This window comes from Benincasa hispida, chromosome 1 (assembly GCF_027475165.1).
Source record: "Benincasa hispida cultivar pf3 chromosome 1, pf3_genome.v1.1, whole genome shotgun sequence".
Taxonomy (NCBI): Eukaryota; Viridiplantae; Streptophyta; class Magnoliopsida; order Cucurbitales; family Cucurbitaceae; genus Benincasa; species Benincasa hispida.
Genome location: NC_143478.1, coordinates 80,425,023 through 80,442,215, shown reverse-complemented (window position 1 = coordinate 80,442,215; position 17,193 = coordinate 80,425,023). Strand labels below are relative to the sequence as shown.

Sequence of the window (17,193 nt, the reverse complement as noted above, 5' to 3'; positions counted from 1 at the left end):
TTTAGAACTTGAAGGAGTAGAACATTCATCAATATAAAACCTCTCTTATCACCAAAAGGCTTACCTACTTCAATTATTTTGTCCAATCTTTGAGCACCCATTATCAACCTTTTAATAGACTTTTTAGCTCTATCAAGTTCTTGCAAAACATTTAATTCTTTTTCTTTAAGTGATTTAATCAAATTATCCTTTTCACAACCATCATGCTCAAGAAATCTAAATTTATCGAGCAACGCATTTTTTTCATCACAATCACAAATATGCTTATCACAAGAGAAATTTATTCCATCAATTTGCACAACATGCCACTCTCTTTAAAGCAAGCAATTTCATCAAGTAAAGACTTATTTTTACTAGTCAAATAAGTATGTATCTGATATGTTACATGAGGTAAAAATGCAAGATGCAAGGTTTGTCTCTACTCGTATGATTAGCGGTTCTGTTCTATCTACATATCATGGGAAAAAATTTGATAATGTTCGACTATACAGGAGTATAGTGGGAGCTTTATAGTATATAACTCTAACAAGAATAGGAATTGCGTATTGTGTAAATATGTGTGGAATTGCGTATTGTGTAAATATGTGTGTCAGTTTATGCATTTTCCAAACAATTTTCATTAGCAAGCTGTAAAAAGAATTCGTAGATATTTGGCAGGCACCCTTGATCATGGTTTGTTGTTTAAGAAACCAAGGAATCTAAATATTCATGGCTTTGCTGATGCGAATGAGTATGCGTCTTTTTTGGAGGTAATTTGATCCAATGGACATCAAAGAAGCAATCTGTAATATCAAAATCTAGCACAAAAGTTGAATATAGAAGTTTAGCACTTGTGTTGTCGAAACTAATATGGTAGAATTTCTTGTTCACGGAGTTACATATTCGATTATGTCACACTCCCATACTATGGTGTGACAACTTAAGTGTTATGCATTTAAGTGTTGATCCAGTTCTTCACTCTCGTACGAAACATGTTGAAATTGATATTTACTTTGTGAGAAATCTTGTACATTAGAAGCGAGTTCATGTGCAACATCTTCCAGCCCATGCATAAATTGCAGATGTTCTTACAAAATCCCTTTTTGCTACAAAGTTTCTTCTTTTATTTGATATCAATGAAATTCCACTTCATTTGTGATCATCCTCAACTAATTTTGAATCATTTTAATTAACTCCTTATATCGTAGCCTAAAAGGCTTCATAATTCACCAGATTTCATGCCAAAAAGTATAAGAACAACCTAAAAATGTAAGTTTAATTTCTCTACATAACACATGGTCTTTGGTAAGCTGAAGACAAGCCCTAATCTAAAATGTGGGCCAAAGCCCAAAATACCATAATATGGGCATCGTCCAACCCACCATAAACACATTTGGCACTCGAAAACTTCCACCGAAAACCAACCACTCAATTTGTTCTCTCGTGGCCCAACTCCGGGGCTCCACGTTCTTCCTCGCCCGCCCTCTCCTCCCTCTCCCTCCCTCTCCGCCTCCGATCTCACAGCGTTTTTCCATTTACACCCTAGCGCAGCCCCTTAACAATCCAATTCAACATTCTTCTTCTTCCTCTCCCTCCATTAAACCTCATCAATCCAATTCAACATTCACCTAATCTGCAACCTTCGTTCTTCAATGCGTTTGACAAGATTTAATATCAATAAGACAGTTCCTGTATTCTTTCCCTTCTCTCGCCGGCTGGCCTGTTTGTTATCCACCCAACCGCATAAAGAACACCACCAGGACCCACCACGGCACATCCAGGAGCAGTTACACTATTGGGTATCTTCCGTTCTCTCTAATTCGTCTCTTGATTCTTCTAAATGTAGAGCCCTCTTGCCCCATTTGTCTCCTTTTCAGTTTGATCAGCTCTTCTTCTCCGTTGGATTGAAAGCCAACCCCATAACTTGTCTTAATTTCTTTTACTTTGCGTCTGATTCTTTCAAGTTTCGATTTACCATTCGTTCTTATTGTATATTGATTCTTTTGCTCGTTCATTCCAAATTTTTACCCCCCGCGAGATTGCTTCTGATTCGTTTGATAGATGGGAAGCTCCCGGTATTGAATTCGGATTCGAATAAGCTTCACATTGAGATAGCTAATGCATTGTTTGGTTTAACTTCAGTTGTTGGGCGGTTTGAATGGACACAGTTATTTGATTTTCTGATCCATGTATACAGCACACAATTCAAAAATTTTGGATTAAATTGCGCTGTTGATGTGTTTTATTTGTTTGCTCGCAAGGGAATCTTTCCATCGATAAAGACTTGTAATTTTTTATTGAGCTCTTTGGTAAAGGCTAATGAACTGGAGAAATGTTGTGAAGGATTTGAAGTGATGTCCCAAGGTGTTCGTCCAGATGTTTTCTTATTTACGAATGCGATAAATGCTTTGTGCAAGGGAGGGAAGATGGAAAAAGCCATTGAGTTATTGATGAAAATGGAAAAGTTGGGTATTTCTCCCAATGTTGTTACTTATAATTGTATTATTCATGGTTTATGCCAGAATGGGAGATTAGACAATGCCTTTGAGCTCAAAGAGAAGATGACAATGGAAGGGGTACAGCCAAATCTTAAAACATATGGTGCGCTTATTAATGGTTTGACAAAACTAAAATATTTTGACAAAGTGAATCATGTTTTAGATGAGATGGTTGATGCGGGTATTGATCCGAATGTAATTGTCTACAATAATTTAATTGATGGATACTGCAAAATGGGAAATATCAATGAAGCACTTAGGATTAAAGATGTGATGATGTCCAAAAATATATCTCCTACTTCAGTTACTTTATATACTCTCATGCAAGGATTTTGCAAGAGCGATCAAATCGAGCAAGCAGAGAATGCACTTGAGGAGATATTATCGAATGGGCTATCTATAAACCCTGATACTTGTTATTCGGTTGTCCACTGGTTATGTAAAAAGTCTAGGTACTATTCTGCATTCCAATTTACTAAGGTGATGTTAGCGAAGAACTTCAGGCCTAGGGATCAACTCTTAACCATTTTGGTACGTGGGTTGTGTGAGGATGGTAAACATTTAGAAGCAACCGAACTTTGGTTTAGGTTATTGGAGAAAGGGTCTCCAGCAAGTACATTGACCTCCAATGCTCTAATACATGGACTTTGTGGGGCTGGTAATTTGCCAGAGGCTGTTAGAATAGTCAAAGAGATGTTAGAGAGGGGTATTCCAATGGATCGGATGACATACAACGCACTCATCTTAGGTTTTTGCAAAGAGGGAAAAGTTGAGGAAGGCTTTAAACTTAAAGAAAAGATGACCAAACAAGGAATTCAACCAGATATCTATACTTGCAATTTTCTATTGCATGGACTGTGCAATGCAGGAAAATTGGACGATGCTATTAAGCTTTGGGATGAATTCAAAGCTAGTGGGCTGGTTTCTAATGTTCACACTTACGGGGTAATGATGGATGTTTATTGTAAAGCTAACAGAATCGAAGATGTTGAAAAATTATTTAATGAATTGGTCTCTAAGAAAATGGAGCCGAATACCATTGTCTACAATCTATTTATCAGAGCAAATTGCCACAATGGAAATGTCGCTGCAGCTTTGCAACTTTGTGATGATATGAAAAGCAAGGGAATTTTACCAAATTGTGCCACATATTCTTCTCTAATACATGGCATGTGCAACATTGGTCTTGTTGAAAATGCAAAGCATCTTATTGATGAAATGAGAAAGGAGGGATTGTTGCCAAATGTTGTTTGCTATACGGCATTAATTGGCGGTTATTGTAAGCTGGGGCAAATGGATACTGCTGAAGCTACTTGGCTCGAGATGATCTCTTTTAACATAGCTCCCAACAAATTTACATACACCGTTATGATTGATGGGTACTGTAAATTAGGGAATATGGAAGAAGCAAATAACCTTCTGAGCAAAATGAAAGAAAGTGGAATTGTCCCAGATGTTGTTACTTACAATGCCTTGACTAATGGATTTTGCAAGGGAAAGGACATGGATAAAGCTTTTAAAGTATGTGATCAAATGGCCACTGGAGGATTATCTTTAGATGAAATTACTTACACTACTCTCGTACACGGTTGGAATCGATCTACAATTACTAGCCAAGACTGATCTAATTTCTGCAGAGGTTCTTCGTTACTCCATTATCTGTTGATATTATGATTACTGTTTCATGTTCAGTTGATCTGAAAATTATTCTTTTGTTTTATCTTTGAACTTTTCATCAGCGACAAGGAAAAGAATTGAAGAATAAGAAACATCTGACTCCTTCATGCAGGCCCATGGCCTCGGGGAGATATCACTCAATTGGTAGAGTGTGGATCTGTCAGTACTGTTTCTTTATGCATTGAGGCTATCCTCCTCCTCTTGTTCAAATGAAAGAGCCAAAAAGGAAGAGTTGTCCTTACTCTCGGGAGTTTGGTAGGCCTTTTTTTTTAAATAAAAAAAATATATATGTGTGTGTGTGTGTATATATTTATATATATAAATAGTGTATTCCATTTCCACTTTGTGTATAATATCGTTAGTTTATATGTGGGCTTGCTAGCATATATTTTGAAAACTTGGTATTATTGTTCAACAGATCAGGGAAGCAGATAGGAATGAGAACATAGGGTGCTCTATCAAGATCCTCAGAGAAGAAAAAATGGCAATTGATTTGATAATGATAGAGTGACATTGGTTCGCCAACTCAAAGCCAAGGATGAAAGCTGGCAAACATATTAGGTTGGGTATGTCATTTTTAGTGTAATATATTTGGCATGGACAGCGGGAACAGTCGAGGTTTCTCATAACTTATAATGAGCATGTATAGTGTTGATGCTGATTTTGCAGGCTTGAATCTGCATGTAGTGGTTCTCAGGGAGCGATGTCGTATTTGGTAGTAGTTCATTGGCATATTGGAGTTGGAGCATAGAAAGCGCTTTCAGTTTCATGGATTTGTAAGTTCATCTACTCCATCTTGTCATCAATCTTGTACTCAGAAATGATAATGATATGCTCTTTTGTTATTGTTTTCCTTTCTATAATTGAAAGTGCTGTAAGCATTGTATGCAATTTTTTTCTATAACCGGGGTGTTGGGACCCCTACCCCTTGCATCACTGACCAAGCTTTAGGCCTGAGGTCTCTGAACTGCACATCTAATTCTTTCTTCTTCTTGTTCTTCTTCTTGTTCTGTTGGAACTGCACATTTAACTATTTAATTTCCATCTAAAAAACTATTTAAGTTGATGTGCTGAAAAGTGAATACAATTTTGTTAAATACTTTTGTTTTTGTTATAGAAAAGAAATCTGGCTTGAAGAAAAAATATATAATGAACAATCTTATTTAACAGACTCGGTTGTATAGGTTTATTTATTTATTTTAATTAGAATTTTAGTACACACTTAATGCCAGTTGAGCTATGCTCATTTTGATAGGTTTATTATTTTTTTCTAAAATTATGTGGGAATGGAGATTCGAACCGTTGATCTTTAGATCTTGACCAATTGATGCTTATATATATTTTTGTTATATAGGTTGTACACGTCTTTGAGTTCAAAAGCAAAACTTGTTGGATTATACTATTTTATTTATTTAAGGTCTATTTAAGTCACTAGAGAAAATACTCATTTTTGGTACTTGTCGTTATTTTGCAATATGTATATTAACTTGTTGAGGCGAGTATTGATTGGAATATAACCCAGATCATTGCTCAAAATATGCTGATATTAGACAATATTTATAGTCATGTTATCCGTTTGTCAAATAATTGATGGCAATGTAATGCCAAAGACAAAAACAATTATTTTGACAGTTTTGGTCCAAAGTAATCCATTTTGAAAGTTCAAAGATGAAAATCAAATTAATTGGAAAATCATCAAAATGGTATCCAAAACTGTATTTGAGATATTTTGTTTTCATAATAATGAACACAACTCAGTTGGTTAAGGCATATATCCTTCTCCTAGAGAGTCAGAGCTCAGAGGTTCGAATCTTCTTACAGATGTTGTACTAAAGTATACAATACATATATACATGTCATATAGTGGTCTGCTTAATTCTTTAGAAGTTATTGTTATGCATATCTGATCTATTTTGCTGCTTGAAAAGTTACTTGTTCTGACTCCTTGTTCATTTCCAATTCACTTTTCAAAATTCTTCAGAATATTACATATCCAACTCATCTAATCTTTTTTCCGGTCTTTTTTGCCCATGTAAGCAAGAATTTTCTCCACTAGGGCTCTTTCTTTTATTATTTTTTTTCATTGCAATATGTCCCCCATTTTGGTTGGTCCTTTTTTTTCCCTAGTCAGCCTGTCTGTATGTGTGTGTTTTTTTTTTTTTTGGTGGAAAACGGTAATGGAAGAAATCATGAACAAGATTAGAAGATCATGGGGAAAAATAGACGAAGAGGAAAGAAATAATCTTAGGAATGTGAAAAACATATATGCATTAACAATTTATAGCAAATAAACCAATGTCAATATCTTCTCCATTTGAATTATAAGCAGTTAGTACAAAAAATCAGCACTTATTAGATAGGAGGAGATCAATATCACACAACTTGAATTTAATCAATATTCTAGGTAAACAAATGCTTATGAAACACGTATATATAAATTATATTTAAATATTATGAGATATAATACTAGTGAATTGAAATATTCATTTTGAAGGAAATCTAATTATACCAAAAGCAATCCATGTGTAATATCCTCTTCTTATGTGGAGGAAAAAAAAATCAAGAAAGAGTTAATTGGTTCATAAAAACTTCTCCTTCTGCTAATAGATATGATTCACCCTTGTTTCCTTCGATCTTGCAGCGGTATTCCAATCTACCCAGTCAGCCACATGAAATTCGAATAAGCCCTTCATTCTGTGGGTGGCGTTACATTCTCCATCCATAGTCATTTAAAATGTGTGCTATAAAATCCAACTTTTGGTTGTAGTGTTGATACATCTAATCTTTAGTTTTCTTAAAACAGCCTGTCTCAGAGCACTGCGTTCTTGTTTGTATACGATGTCAGCAAGCTTGTAAGTACAATTGATTCTAGTTCATTATATAACAAACACAACCACAAGTCTTCTGAAATTTTCTGTGCTTGTTGTTGACTTGTGAATTTTGGTATTTACCTCTAAATTGGACTTATTGAGGTTAGTTGATACAATTGCTTTCTAAATGGATATTGGTTTGGTATTTCATCGGTTTAACAATAAAAGGGCCTGGGTCTGTTTGCCTTTTGTGAATTCAAAAGTAATAAGGTAATCTGGATGCAGCAACATGCCTATGTTAAACACCCTTTTAAATGTTTTCATCATTAAACCAATTGACCTGGGTGTTAACTGCAGCCCCACCGCCATCGGGAATGCTCTCGAGCACCTTCTCGTGACCTTTCGGGTAATAAATTCCAGTTCGCCCATCAAGCACCCAAGGAGTTGCCTCACCCCCCACATGGCTCTTATTGCTCTTCATTTCCTTGCTTTCTGTTTCAACTCTCTCCCTTATCATATCTGGAGAAGAGCTTTTCCTGTGGAAGCCCTTTCGCCCAATCGGTCTGCCAAAGAATGCAACTGAATAAGAATCAGAAAAACAAGGTATCGTTCTATATCGATATTCCATGTGTTGTGTTGTACATCTCATACAAATTTAGACAATGTAATAATTGAACCGGCAAACAACTGTACTCTGAGTGGAACCTAGTTGAGTTTAGTTCCGTTACTGTTTCTGGTTTTGGTCTGCTGCATTCTTATGTTAGATTGATGACAAGATTATGTTGAAAATACATGTAAATATTTAAAAATTTTCTGATGTTTCTGAAAAATGTTTTATTGTAGATAAACAGAATCATACAGAAGAAATTAATTGATGGCTAATTTGAAGAAGGCTCTTACTTGAAGAACATGGAGTTCATTGTCTGAGCCCCTCTTCCAAATGCTGTGGCCATACTTTCTCCCAATAAGGTAAGTGAAGATGTGATGAACAATGGAATTGGCTTGATTTGTATTTATAGATGAAAAGAGAGGCTATCCATTTCCTCCATCCCAATGAAGATTCTGAAGAATGGGATGAATTTGTCCTTTTACTCCTTTATACTACCCCCCACTCCTTGGAGTTGGTTTGTGAAAACGAACCTTCAAAATTCCTCTTCCCATACTTCATAAGTTGTATCTGTATGTACATGATCCTAATGGGTTTGCTTTCCCTGAGGAGTTGAAAGTATGAACCCAAGATTAGTGGGCCTAATGGGCTCTGCTTTGCCTGTCTCTAGATTTGTACCTTACTGGCCGGTTTCAATTCTAGTTGTCAATATCAATACAAAAATGAGCGTAGCTTAATTTACATTCGTCTGTGCTAGTAACTATGGAGAATGTGGTTTAAATCCTCTCATATCAATTGATAGTACTAAAAAAAATAAACTAGTAAATTGATGATTTAAAGGTAACTTGGAGTGGGTAGCTAAAATTATATTGTGCTTTTGAAATATAGCTGATCATATTTAAGTTTGAAATATAGCCGATTGAGATTTTGTTTTGTTTTGTTTTTTTGTTTTGTTTTTTTTTTTTTTTTTTTTTTTTTTCATTTCATTTACCGTTACAACTTGTTTTGTGATAGGATGAAGTTTTATGTTCTCTTCCCAAATCTTTTATTATTAGCTTTTATATGATTTCAATAATGTCATGGAAGAATTTATATTTTGTGCCACGGAAGAAGGTATTTCCTTTACTTCTTATCTTCTAGTTTCGTATCCTTCAACACATCACCTTTTAGTTATAGTGTCGATATATCTGATCTCTAATCGCTTTTGATTTTATCTTAAGAGTCGAGACCATACTTGTGTCCACAATCTTGATCTTGTGACAATAGTTTGAGTTTGCTGATTTGTTTCACTAAAAACTTATTACTAGTAATTATTATAATTTCATATTAGGCCTTGTAATATCATTTAATTTACTACATGAGGGGGGGAAACGAGGTTAGTATCGGATACAACAAACCTTGGAGGAACTGAAAGTTTGAAATAACAGTGCAAGTGATGCAACATTTGAAGTGGATAATGATTAAATAACAGTGCAAGTGATGCAACATTTGAAGCGGATAATGATTATAAGTTGTACTTCTTCATGTATTATGCTTCTATCAATTAATGGTTAGTAGAGTAGGATGTTAGAAAAAATTTAAATTTAAATACAAACATATGAATTCAATTCAGTATTCAAACAAATCCCTAAACGATAAAAATATAAAATTAAAAAAATTTTAATGATAGAAATGTAATATTTTAAATTTTAAAAGAAAACAGAAAAATGGTACCGATAATGTAGTAGAGATCACAATTGTACTTTTTTCTACAAAGTATCATTTTGCATTTAATAAGTTCGTCCCTTTTTTGTATAAATAGCACAAACAAGATTTCATTTTCAAATATTTTTTAATGATCAATTTTCAACTTTACACAACTATTGAGTTGTCAGTTGTTACAACCATTCAATTTGATATTTGTGGACAAAAGTTTACCAAGTAGAATTGGGTGGACAATGTTGAGTCCTATCTTATTCTATATTTTTGCTAGTGTTGTTCCAATTTAAATTTAAATTTTCCATTCTCGAAACTTCAAGATTAGATCCTCATCAATGCATTTTTTTTTTTTTTTTTTTTTTTATAATACATAGAGTGGAAAAATTGAACTTCTGACTTCGTAATTAAAATAAACATTATGCTAATTGAATTGTACTCATTTCATTCCTCAATGACTAAAAAAAGAGGATAAATTTTGCAAAAAAATTGGGTATTAAATTTTTGTCTACCCACCGATATAAGAAGGAGAATCAACATTTTCATTATAAGGCAAATTACAATTTATACCCCTGAACGTTAGGGGTTGTATCAATTTAAATCCAAAACTAATAATTGTATTAATGTAAACCCTGAACTTTTGGGTTGTATCAATTTAAACCCCAAACTAATAATTGAATCAATTTGAATTCTGAACTTTCACAAGTATATCAATTTAAACTTTAAACTTTCATAATTGTATTAATGTAATATTTTTTCAGATTTAGTTTGAAAAATACCAGACAAAGCATTTAATTTTTTCAATCAAACTTACGTAAGTTTAGAGGTTTAATTGATAAAATTATAAGTCTTACACCATGTTTATCCATATGAAACATAATGAAGGGTTTAAATTGATACATTTATGTAAGTTCAGAGTTTAAATTGATATAACTCTTAAAATTCAGAGTTTAAATTGATACAATTATTAGTTTGGGATTTAAATTGATACAATCCACAACGTTCAGGGTTTAAATTGATACAATTATTAGTTTAGAGTTTAAAATGATACAACACCAAAGTTTAGGGGTATGAATTGATATTTGCAATTCATAATACTTAACAAAAATTGATGACATGTAAAAGAAACAATAAAATTTCACTAGTATAAATATAATATAAATGATAAGCCATTTAACTTTTTTTTTTTTCCTAAAAAAAATATTAAACTTATTTAAAATGTGTAAAATGTTTTTATATGAACCAAACAACCTTGATTGTTTGTCAAGAATATTCAAGTAAGTCTGACGATCTTGCTTGTGGAATGTTCGAACTTAGAGTAATGAATTAGCTATTCTTATCTCTTGATCCTCAATCAAGAGATAATTCAACTCTAATTCTTTCTATTATTATTTATTTATTTTTGTACAAATTAGGGTAGGAGGATTTGAACCATGAATCTCTTGGTCTTCAACACATACAAATGCGAGTTGAGCCAAGCTCTTGTTGAATTTGAAGTGAGGTTAATTAACTTAGAGGGTTTTTGGAATTTGTTATTAGGAGTTCATCAAAGGGTTCCTAATTTACAAATGTTTAGGGTATTTATATCATATCTATTATTAATTAGTATATATGTTTTTTGTTTTTATAATTTCCTGAAAAATATTTATCAATATCAATATCCACATGTTATGGATAATTTCATCAAAATTCCCATAAAAAATTGAGATTTCAACATTTTATACTTATATATTTTGAACTTTGGTGAGGATTGAGAGAATTATTTTTCATTTAGTATTTAAAAAAAAAAACAAAAATTCAACATACGGTAAGGGAGAATTCCCAAATCTTTTATTATTAGCAATATTTCATTTTTCAGGCATATTATGTTTAAGCAGAGCTGATACATTTTTACTTACCACAATCTGTTCCTTATCCTTACCTATACTCATCTTAGTGCACAGTTCCTTGAGGAACTTAGCATACCTCAGAATTTGATGGATCGCATTTAAGAGAGGAATGTTTATTTGAACCTTTTTAAACATTTCAATAAGCTTTTCATCCCTATGTTCCTGTTTTAATCTTGCCAACCTACTAGGAAAAGGGGCTTTAGGAATATAAGATTCAACATACGGTAAGGGAGAAGTACTTACCTTAGGTGTAGACGGGAGTGCCTCGGATTTAGTTTCATTTTTCTTTTTTTTTATTTATTAGACTTACCAGGTAGAGGTCAGAGGTGGGGTGTCTGAAGAAGTTGCAGGTGGTGGAAGCTCCTTACCATTCCTGAGTGTGATGGCACTCTCATTGACATGGTCTGGCTGGGCAGGTAGCTTCCCTGAACCCTTGCTCTCCATCCGACTTACCACAGCAGCTAATTGTGTGACTTGCGTGCCTAAATTTGCCATACTTGTCATGGTTTCTTGCTGAAATGTCCTAGTGTCCTATGAAAACTGAAGAGAGTCATTTTGCAACTGCTGGATTTCCTGTTGAAATTTTATGGAGTTCTCAACCAAGGGTTCGGCGATATATTCCAAAGACATACCAGAGGAAGATGACGACGACTTATTGGAATGATTGGAACTGTCATGCCCTTGTCCTTGGCCTGACCTCCCCATTTGAGATTAGGGTGGTCATGCCATCCTAGATTATATACTGGAGCATTGGGATCGTATTTCCTCCGGTAATCTTCAATCGCATTAACTTGGGCTTGAGGACATGCTTCAGAGGTGTGTCCTACTGTTCCAGAAACTCCAAAGGCCTTCACCTAAGCGACTCCTCCTTGGGCCATCTGCGTCACAAGGGAAGTTAAATTAAATATTTGAGATCTTAATTCTTTTACTTTAGAATTAGCAATTGAATCAAATTAAGAAGCCCTGACTCCAAAATTTTGGTTGTTTTCAGCCATGCGTGAGATTAATTTCTGGGTGTGAAACCCGGATTTCAATTTTCCTACTTAAGCAGATAATTAAGGAAATCAACTAAGTATAAATTAAATCCTATGTTGAAGAGAAGGAAATTTCGAAGTGTTGAATAGATTTTCCTTGAGTAGCTTTGAGTTAAGCCTTAATTGGTGAAATTTGGCTAAGTATGTATTAAAAAAGAAGCCATGTGTTAGGTGTTAGGAAACATTAACGCATGAGATGAGGCTCAGTGTACTATGAAGTCGAAGGCAACCATGCATTTGTGAGGTAGGACGTATGTTAGCTAAAGCAGTGGCAAGAAGCGTTGCCAACAGTTGCTCAGGCATTGAGACTGCATGAGAGATGCGATGATAAGCTACACGATAAGCTGAAATGCTAGACGATGCGCGGGCACTAAGCGATAGACTACACGATGGCACTACACGATGAGCGTGAACCCTACACGATAGGCCAGATGCTAGATGATGGGAGTGCGTGATAGACACAAATGCTGGGCGATGGCATTGCACGATAAGCAAACTTGTTAGATGATAGGAAGATGCGTTAGACGATAAAGCGTCAGCGTTACACGATGGTGCTAAACGATGGGCGAAACAGCCATGCGATGGGCTATGCACGAGATCGTTGAGAGTGAGATTTTTACTAAACGATTGACCTACACGATCGGACGTTAGTGCTATGCGATGGATGCAGGCACTAGACGATTAGTTATAGCGAGAGACAACGAGAGGGTTGAATATTAAGCGACAGGGAGAGGTTCATTAGACGATGGAGCTAAACGATGATGTGTAGGAGTTGCATGATGGACTAAACGATGGAGCGGTGCTGAGGCCTGTGTTATGCAAGGCTAATGAGCTCATTCAGACAAATGGCTATACCGAGAGAAGGTTGAGACTTGAGTTAGTAGAAGCTGGACAAATTAAGTTTCATGCAAAGGAAGTCTTATGCATGAGGAAGACAACTCAAAAAGGTGAGTGACATAAGAGTAGGTGAATGGAAAAGGAAGTAGGTGGTGGAAAAACATGGTGCAAGCACTTCAAGAGTAGGAGGTGTCTTGCATTTGAGGCCTTAAAAGATGAGATGGATCATTTTTTTTAGCCTATAAATACCACCACAGATTGTCTCTTTAATGCATAAGCCAAATCCTCTTCAAAGAGCGTAGGGAAGAGTGTTAAAAGGTAGATTTGGAGCAGACTATGCGTTGATCATGAACGGCATGCGTTGGTAGCAAAACCATGCGTTGATCAAGAAGTTCCAAGAGGAGGAGATGCTGTCGGACAGTGAAGTCTGAAAGTAGCATCAAATTGGGACGAGGACTTCTCCCAGAATACTCGTGCGTTTTAGGTGATTTCAAAGTCACCTGAAAGCTAAGAGAGTCTAGTTTTCAGGGTTAGGTTGCCGGAGAAGAAGCTCCAAGTAATCAGGCTGGAGAGTGAAGAAAAGACAGAATGGTCGAGCTATCGGTCAGTCTTGATGTTTTGATGATTCCGGCCAAACCACGAAGAGGTATGAGCTAAGATTTTAAGATAAGCTTTCTGAGAAATTTTAGAGCATGTTTGTAGAAGGAAGCATCTCGAAATAAGGCTTGTAACTATGAGTAATCGGAGCTTAAATTTGAATATGGATTTTAGGATTCAAAAGAAGAGCCCGGGAAGATCAAGGAACTTCTAAAGAGGAAGATTCCTACCTAACCAAGGTAAGTGGTGCTTTCCCTTAAGTCTTAAAGCATATATTTTAGAGTAAATTGTATATGCTTATGTTATGAATGAGTATTTATCATGAGAATGAGATTATGTGATCGGGATGGTCAGGGGGTCAATAGACCTAGTTCCTGAACCTCGAATGGAACCTTACAGGATGGTCAGAGGACCGAGAGGTCTAATTCCTGAGCTTATGGGAGGAAACTCTTATGAGATGGTCAGAGGGCCAACAGGCCTAGTTTCTGAGCCCATAAGTGAGGAGCTATATGCGTATAGGGAACAGAGGGAACGCAAGAGATGAAGCGTTTATGATTAGTATCAGTTAACTATCTACCGTGTGTGTAGGTAGAAAACATACTCATTCTAAGTAGTTATCAATTTAGCTATCTACCATACGTGTAGATAGATTTAAGAGTAGACTCATTCAAAGCTGAGGTTTGAGTATTAACCTCGTATTTATGATATGCTTGTATAACTCTAGAAGTTGCTTACCACTCATTGAGCTTTGTGATACTCATTCTTTTCTTTCATGTTTTTCTTCCCAGGTAGCGGAAGGTGAGGAGTTCCAGGGTATTGCTAAGGTCAAGGTCTGCCACAAGCCATAGTCACACTTACAAGGTTTTAAAAGTTATTGTTATAAACTTTGTAGTTAAGTCTTGGAGTTGTATAAATGTTACACTGTTGTAATAAAATGAACCTAATTAAATTAGTTGTTGTTTATTCCTTGACTAGTTTACCGAGAGTAAAAAGGTTTCAATTGGGCAATAGATATCACTAAAGGGTGGTATCTGCGGTCCCTCACGCCTTTCCTCGGGCTCAGGAGGCAGGCTCGGGGTGGGATGTGACAACTTGGTATCAGAGCATAAGTTTCTGGGAAAGTTGAAGAGTTAGCCTAGTATCAGAGAAAAGGTTTACGTAAAACCTGGGGAAAGGTTGAGATTGAGTTGATACCAGTTTGGTATCAAAGCATAAGTTTCTTGAAACTGGAGGGTTGAGTTTAGAAAACCTGAGGTTTGAGTTCAGTAAAACCAGGGGAAGTGTGGTAGAGTAAAGGTTAAAGAGAAACCTAAGAGTTAATCAAAGTGAGACTAAGAGAAATAACGGAAGTGGCAAGACCTAGTAGGCAACCGGAGCTAGAACTTACAACGTTACCTGAAGACCTACCGAGGAAGGTAAGTATAGATTTAATTATTCTCAATTAGAGTTTGAGATAGAAAAGTTATTTGTAGATAGTTTGGTTCAACGACTAGCTAAGAGGTGACTAGGAGAGGCATCGTTGACAAACTAAGAAGTTAATATCAGAGTAGCGCAGTGGAAGTGTGGTAACAAACAAGGTTATAAGAGTTTACAACAGAGGTTGTTATGGAACCTTAAACCAGAGTAAGTCCGAGTGAATTTTGAGGATGAAATTTTCTTAAGAAGGAAGTAAATGTGAAACCCGGATTTCAATTTCCCTACTTAAGTAGATAATTAAAGGAATTAACTAAGTGTAAGTTAAATCCTATGTTGAAGAGAAGGAAATTTCTAAGTGTTGAATAGATTTTCCTTGAGTAGCTTTGAGTTAACCCTTAATTGGTGAAATTTGGCTAAGTATGAAGTCAAAAAGAAGTCATGCGTTGGGTGTTAGTAAACATTAATGCATGAGATGAGGCTAAGTGTACTATAAAGCCGAAGGCAACCACGCGTTTATGAGGTAGGACGCATGTTGGCCGAAGCAGTGACAAGAGGCGTTGCCAAGAGTTGCTCATGCATTGAGGCTGCGTGAGTGAGAGCGGAGAAAGTGAGAGAAGCTTGAACACAAGACGCTGGATAAATGATTGTATAGCTATGTGGGTGTTCAGTGAAGTGCTAAACGATCGTGTGACTATAGGTGGCGCTAAACGATGTGAAGTGACGCGCTAGATGATAAAGCTACACGATAGGAGACAACACTACACGATCAGTGTAAGCGCTAGACGATAAGCGTAGAAACTGAATGATAGCACTAAACAATAGCGTTAAGCGATGAGCAGGCGCTAGATAATGCGTGGGCACTAAGCGATAGAGTACAGGATGGCACTACATGATGGGCGTGAGCGCTACACGATAGGCCAAGCGCTAGACGATGGGCGTGCGTGATAGACATAGACGCTGGGCAATGGCATTGACCGATAAGCAGACGCATTAGACGATAAGTAGATGCATTAGACGATAGGCAGATGCGTTAGACGATAAGGCGTCAGCACTACACGATGGAGCTAAACGATAGGCGTAGCAGCTATGCGATGGTCTATGCGCGAGATCGTTGAGAGTGAGATGTTTACTAAATGATTGAGCTACACGATCGGGCGTTAGTGCTATTCAATGGAAACGAGAGACCGCGAAAGGGCTGAATGTTAAGCGACAGGGAGAGGTTCATTAGACGATGGAGCTAAGCGATGATGTGTAGAAGCTGCATGATAGACTAAACGATGGAGTGGTGCTGAGGCCTGCATTACGCAAGGCTAATGAGCTCATTCGGACAAATGGCTATACCGAGAGAAGGTTGAGACTTGAGTTAGTAGAAGCTGGACGAATTAAGTTTCATGCAAAGGAAGTCTTATGCATGAGGAAAGGTGAGAAGAATCATTTCTTTTAGCCTATAAATACCACCACAGATTGTCTCTTCAATGCATAAGCCAAACCCTCTTCAAAGAGCATAAGGAAGAGTGTTAGAAGGTAGATTTAGAGCAGATTATGCGTTGATCATGAACGGCATGCGTTGGTAGTGATAATGGGTAGAAATACACATTATTATACTGCAAATAAGTAAAACAATGAGGGAATGCGACGGTAAAAATATACAAAATCATGTCCAAAAGTGCTAAACCGAGAAAATTGTGATCGCATGCACCCATCGCATAAAAGTAGCTAATTTACTTATTTTATATAAGAAAAATGCGTTGGCGCAAAGGAAATTGCGATCCAAGGAATTAAGCGTCCGCGCGCATTTAAAGATTGTGATCGCAAAGTCATGCGATCATATGGGATCGCGAGAAGTTGATCAAGAAGGTGACCGCATAAAGACAACACATCAAGATGAAAGCTTAATAAATCATGATGGGACGGAAAACTGATGATGGTCGAATCCGAATTTAGTTGACAAGCCGTTAACGACACACTGTAGCAAGTACACTCAACTTTTCAGTGACCATTAATCGGTGCATCAGAGCAGAAGATTTAATGACAGCCCATCATTGCAATCATTAGAGAGAAAAGCTTCTTCACCTTGAGCTCTATAAATACCGAAGGCCACCAGGTTAATGTTGGATTTTATGTCCTAAAACTCGTAGTTTGTAAATTAATAAA

At 36.2% G+C, this 17,193-nt stretch overlaps 2 protein-coding genes across 7 annotated transcripts; one reads left to right on the top strand and one right to left on the bottom strand.

Moving 5' to 3' along the window:
- Positions 1-1,391: 1,391 nt before the first annotated feature.
- On the top strand, positions 1,392-8,312 carry LOC120075454 (Tetratricopeptide repeat (TPR)-like superfamily protein). Of its 6 annotated transcripts, none has more exons than XM_039028882.2 (7): positions 1,392-4,116; positions 4,217-4,409; positions 4,573-4,720; positions 4,824-4,930; positions 6,958-7,006; positions 7,322-7,567; positions 7,808-8,312. In XM_039028882.2, the coding sequence occupies exon 1, from the start codon at positions 1,632-1,634 to the stop codon at positions 4,098-4,100; it is 2,469 nt and encodes an 822-aa protein (XP_038884810.1). In that variant the 5' UTR covers positions 1,392-1,631; the 3' UTR covers positions 4,101-4,116; positions 4,217-4,409; positions 4,573-4,720; positions 4,824-4,930; positions 6,958-7,006; positions 7,322-7,567; positions 7,808-8,312. The 6 variants fall into 6 exon arrangements, with proteins under 6 accessions (XP_038884810.1, XP_038884789.1, XP_090169409.1 ...); XM_090313283.1 differs by having other exon boundaries at positions 1,398-4,116; positions 4,804-4,930; XM_039028861.2 differs by lacking the exon at positions 6,958-7,006.
- Positions 6,980-8,006, bottom strand: LOC120075477 (F-box/RNI superfamily protein). The gene is made up of 2 exons (XM_039028903.2): positions 7,865-8,006; positions 6,980-7,527 (listed from the first exon to the last, which is right to left on the bottom strand). Exons 1-2 carry the CDS (start codon positions 7,915-7,917, stop codon positions 7,275-7,277), a joined length of 306 nt encoding a protein of 101 aa, XP_038884831.1. The 5' UTR covers positions 7,918-8,006; the 3' UTR covers positions 6,980-7,274.
- Positions 8,313-17,193: the final 8,881 nt, after the last annotated feature.

Bases quoted from the DNA above. Each gene is read 5' to 3' on its own strand.
- LOC120075454 (XM_039028861.2), top strand. From the start codon at position 1,632: ATGCGTTTGACAAGATTTAATATCAATAAGACAGTTCCTGTATTCTTT.
- LOC120075477 (XM_039028903.2), bottom strand. From the start codon at position 7,917: ATGGCCACAGCATTTGGAAGAGGGGCTCAGACAATGAACTCCATGTTC. The intron at 7,528-7,864 runs GTAAGAGCCTTC...ATTCTTTGGCAG, and splicing joins ATGAACTCCATGTTCTTCAA to ACCGATTGGGCGAAAGGGCT.